This window comes from Quercus suber, unplaced genomic scaffold (genome assembly GCF_002906115.3).
Source record: "Quercus suber isolate HL8 unplaced genomic scaffold, Cork oak 2.0 scaffold_254, whole genome shotgun sequence".
NCBI lineage: Eukaryota > Viridiplantae > Streptophyta > Magnoliopsida > Fagales > Fagaceae > Quercus > Quercus suber.
In genome coordinates this window covers 909487-921689 of record NW_027069710.1, presented here as the reverse complement: position 1 = coordinate 921689, position 12203 = coordinate 909487, and the positions used below count along the sequence as shown (strand labels likewise).

The 12203-nt window shown below is 34.4% G+C and overlaps 1 protein-coding gene and 1 pseudogene across 1 annotated transcript; one reads left to right on the top strand and one right to left on the bottom strand.

The window, feature by feature from the left end:
• Positions 1 to 384: 384 nt before the first annotated feature.
• Positions 385 to 1734, bottom strand: LOC112015570 (stemmadenine O-acetyltransferase). Its single transcript, XM_024047977.1, has one exon. It carries the CDS (start codon positions 1732 to 1734, stop codon positions 385 to 387), a length of 1350 nt encoding a protein of 449 aa, XP_023903745.1.
• Positions 1735 to 4003: 2269 nt separating this feature from the next.
• Positions 4004 to 6467, top strand: LOC112015569 (protein FAR1-RELATED SEQUENCE 11-like; annotated as a pseudogene).
• Positions 6468 to 12203: the final 5736 nt, after the last annotated feature.

Here is a 12203-nt window from a genome sequence, read left to right as displayed (position 1 = left end):
ACACACATAATAAACTTGAAGGACCAACAGTGTAATTTCGCCCTACTTTTATAAGAGTATCTTCTATTACTAATAAAACTGATTTTAATTGCTAGCACAGTTTTCATTCAATGTAGCAATTAATGTGCTCACAAATTATTTTAGCATGGGCAAAATCTGTTACACACTCTGTATTCGTAAACTGAAATCGTGAGTTGATTTTAGTTATTGAAACACGCTATAGATACTAGTATAGCTCACCGTTACACACTGTAATAACCATCCTCCTTTTAGTATAGCTCACTAGCTTTATTAGTTTGATTGGAATACAATCATCAATACATAAGTTACGCAACAATATAGATACTAGTACAGATCAGAGATGGTTATTATCAAAGTATAGCCTCAGGGGCTTATCACACTTGGGTTTAAAGTAGCTAAGGCGAGGAATTCAGCATCGTCCTCCAATATAGCCATAACGTTTTCATCTAAGGTCACCCATGCTTCAATTCCTTTGCCACAGACAGCATTTTGGAGAATAGTGAGTTTCCTACCGGAGCCTACTTCCCCCATCAGCCCAACCCAAATGGGTTTTCCCCATCCAAAATCGACTTCGTTGAAACCAAATGTTAACCAACTGGTGAAAGCAAAAATTTCAGGGTTTTCTCTGGAGAATACTACCGTTGCAGCTTTTTGGATTGTGTACTCGATCATGCCTATAAAACCTTCGTGACCTTGCAGAATTCTCACATCACTGTCGATTTTTGACACAGCTTCTTTGAGGGTTGCCACCAAGCCACGCATCTCGATCTCTGTCGACTCTGCTGAGTTATAATCGTAGGCTGCTAACGCCCACCAAAAGATATTACCCATAGAAGAATCCGACAAGCGTGGTTTTGCTTTTCCCCGGATGCCTGTCGCTTGGGCCAGTATAGATGGCCTTGGAGAACCAGATGATAATCTTGAAGCAGCTCTAGCGTGTTTACAAATGAAACCAGACAGTGATTCAATTCGGGTTGGGTTTTCCACTCGTTCACTCCTTGCTTTTGCCCTTAGAGTAGCTATGGCCTTGGCATCAAACACAAATCTCCTTGTCTTGTACTTGCCTTCCCTGAACCAAAGCCTTTCCACTAAAGGTTTAGCAATATGAGGCAATATATTTTGTGGAGGAAAGTGTGATAATGATGATGCCTCGGTAAAATTAGGATTTACTAACTTGTTACAAGGCCCGCCTGCGGTGGCTGCCCAATTGTTGAGGAAAGCACTCAAGGTGGTTCCATCTATGAACTTATGTGACACGGCAAAACCGATTGCTATTCCCCCACAATCAAATATGTTGACTTGTACGGCTAATGGGGCAACTTCCATTGGTTTTGGTTCTTTGCTAAATGGACAACAAGGAAGAAAGTAGTTTAAAAACTCCGTTTTAGGATGTTGAAGAAAGTCAGACAAACAGCAATGGACTCGGGCCTCATTATAAGGAATGCCCTCATCGTAATAATCAATAAAGAAATTGTCTTTCATCCTTCCAGAAAATGGGTAGAAACTATTTAGGGTTTCTGAGAGTGAGTTTTTTAAGTGAGCTTGGGGATTCTTGGAATGAATATGGTTCTTGGGGTAAAAGAGGATAAGTGGAACATAGGTTGTTGGAGTGATCTGGTCCAAGAGAGAGAGTTTGAAGGGTTTTAGATGATGAATTGCTGGTGAAGATGGTTTGATAATTTCTCTTGAGATGATATCAACGTCCATCATCATTTTTTTTTCAAACAAAAGTTTATCTTTAACAAAACCACTGCCTCTAGATATGTTTGCTTTACTTTCACAAGGATATCTTGGAAAATGATCCTATTCCCTTTTATAGAGACAGAGAGCATAATTTTTACAAACAAATTGCTAACGCCTGGTTGTTAGGTACCTCAAACTTGCTTGTACAAATTTAGTTGGAGCAATTAGTAGTTAGTAGTTGGAATTTTTTTTTTTTTTTTTTGGGGGGGGGGGGGGGGGGGGGGGGGGTGAGTAAACAGTAGTTGGAAGTTGGCACTTAATTTGATGGTGATGTTTCATGTTTTTTTTAACAATCCGATCTGCCCTCCAACCAACCCGTCCTCTTAGAGCATTCACAGCCGGATTCTAAATCACATCTTATTTTACCATCTCAAAAAGTCATTTTTTCAATTATACAATACAATTTTACAATTTTTCAACATCCCAACTTTTATATCCCAATCCTACTCATTAAAATAATATTTTTACACAATAAAATAATATTTCTCACAATTACCATTATACATTACAACACATTATTTATACATTATTTATTCTTTCTCTCTCTTTCCTTCTGGTCAGGAACCACAATTACCACCACCGCTGCACACCACCACCGCTGCCACCACCACCGGCAACCCAGAAACTACCGTCAACACCAAAAAAAAAAAAAAAAAAAAACCCAAAGAAAATCACAACAACAAATCATCGTGAACAAACCCAGCCACCCCAGCAAATCACAACAACAATCCCAAAACAAAAATTTGAAGAAAAACCCACCATCAACAATCCATGCCGATCTTTAAAGTGATCGGATTTGCCACTGCCACCAAACCCCAACAAACCACCAGTCACCACCACCACACCACACGCCCACGGGAAAAATCCATTAAACCATAAACCAACAAACCCATTAAATCAAAAAACCAACAAACCCCATCGGAACGAAACCCATGCGATCTCCTTCCACCGATCAAAACCCCATCTGAACCCACCCAAAATCAAAACCCACCTCGCCAAACCGATCTCCACACACGACTCGGTCACCATGTCAACACCACCAAACGCCGATCTCCACCGCGCTAACCTCCGACCATCATGCCGATCTCAGCCGCCACTAGCTCACCACCACGCCGATCTAGAAATTCGATCCAGCGTGAGCTCCGATCTGGCTTGGTGATTCGGCGAGAGAGAGAGGGGATGAGAAAGAGAGAAGGAAGAGAGAGAAAAGAAAGAGATAAAATGAGAGAGGAGTGAGAAAATTGCCGGGTAAAAGCAATTAAAATTTTTTTTTTTTAATACCATTTTGCTATAGTACCATCTTACATTTGAGATGGTACTGTAGCAAAATCTCAAATTTTTTTTTGCATATGAAATATAGCCTTCCAGCTGCTGGATGTGTTTTGGGCTTGTATGCCAAATATGCTTTGCATTTGGCATATAGCCATCCAAATGCGGATGCTCTAACGGTCTAACCTCAATTTTTTTAACAATCCGGATCTACCCTCTAACCAGCCAGATCTGTCCTCTAACCTCAATTTTTTTAACAAGACAAAAATCCTCTTTTTGCAACTTACTTTACCAATACTACTTTCCCTCCATTTTCTATTTCATCTCCCACCAATACACTTTACCAATTTTTACTTTTCCTTCTCTTCCACTTTACCAATATTATAGAAAAAACTAAAAGAAGAATTCAATGTTCAACAAAAAGACAAGAAAGAAAGAAGAGTTCAATGAATGATCAAAAAATGTCTACAAAAATATAGTGTTCAAGAAATTATAAATAAAGTACATATATTTTTTTTGTTCTTAATTTATTTTTCAAATATATTGAAATATGATGTTAATATTTATTTATCATTTTTGTTAAATTATTGTAGACTCAATGGATGAGAATTTTGTTGAGAAGAGTTCAATGAATGATCAAAGAATGCCTACAAGAATATAGTGTTCAAGAAATTATAAATAAGGTACATATATTTCTTTTGTTCTTAATTTATTTTTCAAATATATTGAAATATGATGTTAATATTTATTTATCATTTTTCTTAAATTATTGTAGAATCAATGGATGAGAATTTTGTTGCAAGTGAGATTCATCAATCAGTTCCAATGAGTTGTTTTGACTTAAATGAATTACCTCAAGAAGGTATACTATTTTATTCTATTCTATTTTATTTATAGTTTATATTTCATTTATAATTGAATATGATGATGATTTTTTTTTTTTTTTTATCCTTGTTACAACATAGAACAAATGAATGATATTGTCATTGCAAGTGAGATTTATCAAAGTGTTTCAAGGAATTGTGTTGACTTAAATGAGCTTCCAAATGATGGAGAAAATAATGACATTTGTGGGGAGGAATTAGTGGTTCGTAATGAATATCCAATGGAAGAAATAGGAGTTATTGAAAAAAATGAAGATATTAATTCAATAGAAAATGAGTTTGAACCTTTTGTTGGTCAATGTTTTCTTAGTGAAGAAGAGTCTTTCATTTTCTATAAAAATTATGCAAATCAATATGATTTTACAATTCAAAAAGGTCGTTTTGTCACAAAAAATGGAGAAAATGTAAGACGTAATTTCTTTTGTCACTGAGAAAGTAGACAACAATTAAAAAGAGTGTATTCATCTAAGGAGCAATGAAATAGGATATCTACAAGATGTGGATGCAAAGCTCATCTAAGAATCACATTACAAAAGTCATTTGACATTTTTCCACGAAAATGGCATGTCACTAAGTTTGTTATAGATCACAATCATGAATTGTTGTCTCCTTTGGAAGTGAGATTTCTTCCGGCCAATCGAATTATCACTAAAGAAGATAAAGATCGCATTCTCTTATTGAAAAATGGTGGACTTTCAGTTAGGCAAATAATACGCGTTGTGTTATGGAGCTTGAGAAAGGTGTGAAGCATGGAGATCTTCCATTTTTTAAAAGAGACATCCATAACCTTTATGTGAAAATGAGAAGGACACATGCAATGAATGATGCTATGGTTCTCTTACAATTGTGCGAAGTTGCTAAGGAAAAGAATTCTAAATTTCAATATGCATATACAACTGATGAAGAGAGTAGGTTGGAGCATATTTTTTGGGCACCTACTCCTTGTTTTGATTGGTACCAAAGATATGGAGATGTAGTTGTTTTTTATACTACTTACAAAGTAAATGCATATGACATGCCTTTTGGTATTTTTGTTGGTATCAATAATCATGGAAAGACAACTCTCTTTGGTTGTGCACTTCTTCGAAATGAAACAACTAGTGCATTTCAATAGTTAATGAAGGTACGTAAATTATTTAATTATCTTGTAAGGTTGTGCAATTATTTTTTTGATTTTATTTGATAAATTAGTAGTTTAATAGTATATATCCTACTATATTTTTTTCATGTGATAATAACTTTGTATTTGATTTATAGACTTTTGCAAATTTAATGAAGAAGTTACCTAAGACAATTTTAAGAGACCAAGATCCATGGATTACAGAAGCAATATCAAAAGAATTGTCATCCACAAAACATGCTTTTTGTATATGGCACATTACAGCTAAATTTAGTGGTTGGTTTACGGCAATTCTTCGTAGTCAATATTCAAATTGGTGCACGAATTTCTACAAGCTATATAAGTTAGACTCATATGAAGAATTTGAGCATCAATGGTCTCAAGTAATGGCAAAATATGACATGCTTACTAACAAGCATGTAAGTGGTTTATATCAAATCAAGCATTTTTGGGTACCATGTTACCTTCGTGGCTATTTTTTTGGGGGAATGACAACAACCGGAAGATCCGAAAGTATAAATGCATTTATCAAACGGTTTATTAGTTCCCACATAAACTTGACGCAATTTATTGAACAAGTAAGTCATTATTTATCGTTGCTTTCTTTTATTGTAGAATTTGATTTATTTTTTTATTTATTAATATTTGTAGTCTTTATGTGTCTTTAAATTATTTACAATTTGTAATTTTAGGTTGACCTTGCCATTGAAGATATTGAGCAAACACAATCACATGATACAATGTTGGAGAAATATAGAGGTTCTTCTTTAAGAACATTGTCACCGATAGAAGAACAAACACATAGTGTGTTGACACCCTATGCTTTCAAAAAATTTCAAGAGGAGTTTGGAAGAGCCACACAATATTCGGTGCTTCAAGAAAACGGTATTGAATTTGTGTTGCATTATTATGAAGAAAAAACTAGTCAAAAGCACTTGGTCTTATGGGATGGTAAGATGACTAGTTGTAGTTGCAAGAATTTTGAATTTTGGGGTATACTTTGTCGTCACATACTTAGTGATTGTTACCAAATTCCATCTTTGTATCTTCCACCACGTTGGTGTCGTGAAACATCATTAAGTGGAAAAGAATTGATAGTGTTGAGTGATGAAAATTTAGTGGACAAGGAAAATATGGTTGATGCTAATGCTAATGCTAATGATGCTATTGATGGAGATGATTTTGTTCGTTGTCCTCCGCTCTCAAAGACAAAAGGTCGCCCAAAGCAAAAAAGAATGAAAGGTGAAAAAGAATTGGGAAAGCAAAAGAGAACTTGTGGGTTTTGTAAGCATGTTGGCCATAACATCTCTACATGTCTGGAGAAGGAGAAAGAGAAGGAAAACCCAACTTCCTCAAATGGTGCAAAGAAAATGAAAAATTGTACTTCAATAGATATGGGATTGAACCTAATATTTTATTTGAAATGTTAGGTCTTTTGCTTAAAAAATCACCAATATGATGTTTGTTAACTTTTTATTTTTGTCGGTGTTATACTATCATTTTGACTGTAAAGTTGTGATTTACAACTATGTGTTTTGTTGGTTTTTATTCCGTGCCAAATTTGATTGTAATTACTATCAATTGTTTATACCCTGTATTTGTTATGGGAATTGATGTAAGGGGTGTGTGATAGAGAGTGTGTGAAGACTCAAGCAATTTGGAAGCTGAAGGAATCTCGCGGGTATGTCGCGACTTAGCTTCCCGCGAAGTGAAGCATGTGCCTTGCACATGCTGGAATGCGAAGAGTCAAGACAGGTGGAGACAGCTGTCTCTCGCGAGTATCTCGCGGGTAAGGCCTTCCCACGAGACACCCGCGAGACATGCTGTTCTGCCAGCCTGTACTGACTAACTCACATATTTTGCACCTATCCTATATAAACCCCCATTACCCACAAATGTTGTGGAATGCTTCAGAGAGAAAACCCTAGCCAAACACATTTGGAATTAGAGATTGTCATCCCCACCTTTCTCTATACAATTGCTTGTGGTATCTCCTCAACCCTTCCCTCTCCATTTCCACACCATTGAGAGGTTGATAGCCCAAACACTTACCACACCCTTTGAGAGTGTTGAGTGACGTTTTGGTGCTACTGGGAAGCATTGGAAGAAGCCTGGAATGGCAGATGTAACATGGAGCTTGTTGCGGGATCCGGAGAACTAAGACAAGACACGGTTCTGAGAAGCCTTGTTGGAGTAGAAGTTTGGAGGGCTTAGGTACATCGGGTAGATTAGGCTTGGAGGGTCTCTTGCTTACTCATGTATCCCAGCTGATTGTCTAGTGGATCAATTTCCGCTTGGAGGGCGGCGGAGAGGTTTTTCGCCGAGGTCTTCGGTTTCCTCTTCGAAAACACGTCTTGGTGTTTTCTGTGTTCGCATCTCTCTTCCCTACTCTTTTATATTCCATTATACTGTTGTGTTATTTAGTTCATGAATTAGAGTAGTTCATTTGTTCATCCGCTTGCTTTTACACTATTCCGCACTTTGTATTAAAGTTGTGTAAAATCTATCGAGCCGTAATTTTAATTGGGGGTCTAAACAGCTCTTGTGTTTTCAACACGTTTTCGAGCTTTCATTGACAATACTATGCCAATGAATATCATGCATTCTTGAAAAAAATAGAAAATTTTGCCATAGAAATAATAGTGTTTCACTAAAATTGAAATCTAATGTCCCATATCATATCATGTATCATAACACTTTTTCAATCCAAAGCAAACTGGTCTTATTACAACATTTGAAACACAAAATAGCAAGGTACTATTTTTAAACTTAAAATAATTTTAAAAATTACTATTTATATTTTATTGTCTTAGGACACTAAATCTCTAACACCTCTAACCCACTACTAATCAATAAAATATTTTTATTTCTCTCATTTTAGATTTTAATATTTCTACTATTTAAATAAAATAAATGTCAACTCCATGTAGGATCCTAAATCTATTGAGATATATAACGGGGCACCAACACAACCCCAGTAATTCACGCAAGTTTGTCCCAACAAAAAGTTGGTGGACTGAGGGTTGGGCCTCTCACATACTTACTATGATAAGGCTAGTGGTATAGGACTAGGAAAAAAAAAGGCAATGACTCAAGCTCGTGTCATCACATATACAAATAGAAATTGCGGACTCAAAAGGAATTGGCCATTGTTGCAAGAAACAAGATTTTATTGTCATGATACTTATTGACCTCATATTATCTTGAAATGTTACAAGCATAGAAGTTATAAGAAGAAAATGTAGTGCAAATGTGTATTTGTCAAAATTCACACTCAATAAAAACTTAAAAATTAAAGATTTTTATTGATGTGATCTTTATTTTTCCTAGAATTTTAAAATTTTGATTTTACCTCTTGAAGATGTATATTGTTTACATCAGTAGCCTCTTCATTTATACTTTTCCACTAAGTGTCACAAAATAATGTTACGCGTAGGGGTGTTCACAAAACCATATAAATCGCATAAATCACAAAAACCGCCCACAAAATAGCATAACCGCATCACACCGCATATAACAATACACTGCACCACACCCCACCGCATGGTGCAGTGTGGTTTGCGGTTTTATAATAAGAAAACCACACAAACTGCATCGCACCGCACACTCTCTATATATTAATATATTTATTTATTTTTAATATTAAATATATTATTAATAGTTTAATAACCCTAGTTTTCAAAAAAAAAAAAAAAGTTTGCTAACCCTAGCAAGTGTTGACTAGAAAAGCCAACCAAAAATGAAGAAAAACTAGTTAAATAATTTAAAACTTGGCCCAAAAAAAATGGAAAAAATTAGTTTTAAGATGGGTAGGAAATGCCCAAAATTTGAAAAATATACCGACTTCAAAATGCATCTTATACAAAGTATCGTATATGTGACTGCAAAAATAAGGTGCGGTGCGGTTATGGTTTTGGCAAAACTCTAAACCACACCGCAAAAATGAGGTGACGTGAATAATAGACACAATTGATACTTATAATAAATTTCACAATAAATTTAGTTTTTCACAAATACTTATAATAAATTTTACAATAAATTTCATTATAATTAAAATAATTAATTGTAATATAAATACTTAAATAATTTCACAAATACTTATAAAAAGTTGCATTGATAGCATTATTTAATCATTAAACTTAGATATTAGTTTGGAGCAGGAGCCAAGGAGTCAAAAAGTTTGATGGCATTATTCACTCATTCACTGTGTAATGTGGCCTTTACGAAAAAAAAAAAATTGTTGTGTGGCTCTTTTTTGACCACATATTCACATGAGGACAACATTTTTTTTTCAGAAATTGTGGTGTAACAGGTAGAACTTGTTTCAGAAATTTTGTCTTCCTTTCAAGTGCTACACCGCTACAAGGGAGGAAAGTCTTGGACTTTTTTCAACGAAAAAAGGTAGAAGTCTTGGTCTTCAATGGTAAATGTCTCTTATCTTTCAATTTCACTACATTTCTTTTTTTCTTTCTTTCCCTCATTTTCTCTTAGATCCCATCTCTTGCTTTGTATTTTTTCTTTCTTTCTTTCATTTCCTCAACAAACAGAGACCACTGAAATCAAAGAGAACTCAAGCACGAAATGGGGATGGCTTCAAGGAACACCCGATCATGAACCATGCCTAGCTGACGCACCCATGTCAAGGCCCTTCCTGTCGTCGGCAACAAATAGTTGTTCGGCTTTGAACATTTCCAGCGCCGAGATTCACAAGTATTTAAAACCCATATTGATTTCTTTTTTAAAAATATTTAAGTCATAATTTTTTTTTTATTGATTATATGTTCTGGTTTTGTTCTAGTAACATCTGAAATTTGTATGAGGTGTAATTTTTGTAAGAGGATTTTTTTGTAATGAGAATTTTTGTAAGAGGTTGTTTGGTGGTAGAGTGATGCTTTCGGTTAACTTGTTTTAGTGGTGTAACTTATGTTTCAACTTTTGAGGAGGAGGAGGAGAAATGAGTGAAGGGTAGTTTAGTCTTTTTGGAAAAATATTATTTGTTAGATGCGTTTCTCTTCTTCCTATAAGTGTCACTACTCTCTTGTGAAAAGCAAAGCAAAACTAATAAAGTATTCCATTATATGTACGGTATGTCTAAATCAAATAATAATAATAATAATCATTTATTTCATTGAAAACATTAGCTTTAAAAATTTTTAAGGAATGGCTTGCTCAAGAAACAAGGTTTCGAATCATGATTTAAAACTATTCAAGGAACTGATATAAAATCCAATATTTTGCTCATCCAAATGGAGCATAAATTTGGATTGCATGCATTGGTTCGTTGGAGACACTTTGTTCAATCAAAAATAGAATGGAATGTGAAATATATATATATATATATATACGTACCCGATTTTTTTTAGAGGGAATACAAGTACACATTCACAATGATAAATAGACTCATCCCCAAAAGAATTCATGCAAGAAATATAGAGTACAGTATAGGAACACTCACTACTTTAAGGAATTCACCGAAGAAATATGAACAAGAAACTTGGCGCCTATCAGAATCCCCCAAGAGATAAAAAATTTTTAACAAGAAGAAATTCCTTCTTCTCACAAAGCCAAAGCCTAAAAATAATACGCAATATTCTGTCTTATTTCTATTCACACGTGAGCTAGAACTTATGTTAAACCACTTGGAACAACCTTCTGAGCATGAAGAATGAAAACTTACATTTTCAAGACAAAAACATTTAAAAAAAAAAAAAAAAACTAATAAGACCCATTAACAGGACTTAGAAAATGGAAAATATACCTTAGAAAACAAATAGAAAAAACTAAAAGTGAGATTCGAAATTCATTTTTTCTCAAGTATATTATGCTAGACCAAACAGTTTTTAGTAAAATAGTCATAATTAACACCCTCTAAAAGTGTTGGATATATTTCAGAAACAAATTTTTTTTTTTTTTTTTTGTGTGTGTGATTATGTAAACAAAAACAACATATAGATCTAATCATAAACCAGAACACACTTAAATTAAATATATAAGAAGAAATCTGTAGTATAATTAAATAACTTACAAACCAAATGCGTCAAAAATATTAATGAATAATGCAAAACTAATCAAGTCTTGTGTTTGACACAATTTTCTTAAAGCATATTTTGCCCATTTCACATTCAATGGTGCTTAGAGACTCATGAATGTCTCTCATAATAAATTGATTAATAGCATGGAGAAGAAGAAATGCAATATCCGTTCTCAATGAACTGAACTATATTGCTTTCTCACTCTGACTCTATGCAGAGATGCATGCACGAAAATATTGTTCAGGAAAAATTGTTAGGCACAGATTTAATTATTAACTCAAAAAATAAAGTAATAAAATATTTTATTTGGACAAGAGTGCCTACTTCAATATTCTCAAAAAAAAAAAAAAATTACGACTTCCAAAATATCAGTTATAGTCTTACATGTATTAATATTAGATTGCACATGTCCTTTTGTAATAAATTGCTATATATAGTTATTAGCAAGTTGTTAAAATCGGATCGGACCGTATGGTAAGACCGAATAATCAAAAACCGGTTATTTTTTTTTAACATTAAAAACCGGAATTCTCTCTTTTGCAGTGAACTGTCTGAATCACAATCCAACCGTACGGTTGAACCGTGCACGGTTTTTCTGATTTTCTTCCCACAAAATTTTGCTAAAAAATCTCAGTTTTGATCTCGTTTGTCCACCGCCAAAAGCTCCACCATCACTAGATCTAACCGTTAGAAGGATCGATCTGTTTATTTGGGGATGAAAGACTGAGAGAGGGGAGGGAGAGAGAGAGGCGAGAGTGATAGAGAGAACGATGTAACAGAAAAATAGAGAAGGAAACTGATAAAGAATAGGCGGAATGAACAAAGGGTCCGATTGGTTCCGGTAAAATATTTTTCGGAAAATACTTATTTTCCGGAAATGCTATTTTTCGGAAAATGAAAATATTTTCATGTGTTTGGTTGTATTATGAAAATTGTTGTGGAAAATATTTTCATGTGTTTGGTTCTATTAGGAAAATGCTATTTTCCTACCATTTTTTCACAATTTCCGGCAACAAATTCCGGCAACAACAACAACAGCAAATTCCAGCAACAACAACACAACAACAACAACAACAACAACAATCAATTCATCAAAAAAAAAAAAAACAACAACAACACAAAACCCACAGAAAA

Excerpts from the sequence above, each read along its gene's own strand:
- LOC112015570 (XM_024047977.1), bottom strand. The coding sequence starts at position 1,734 with ATGATGATGGACGTTGATATCATCTCAAGAGAAATTATCAAACCATCT.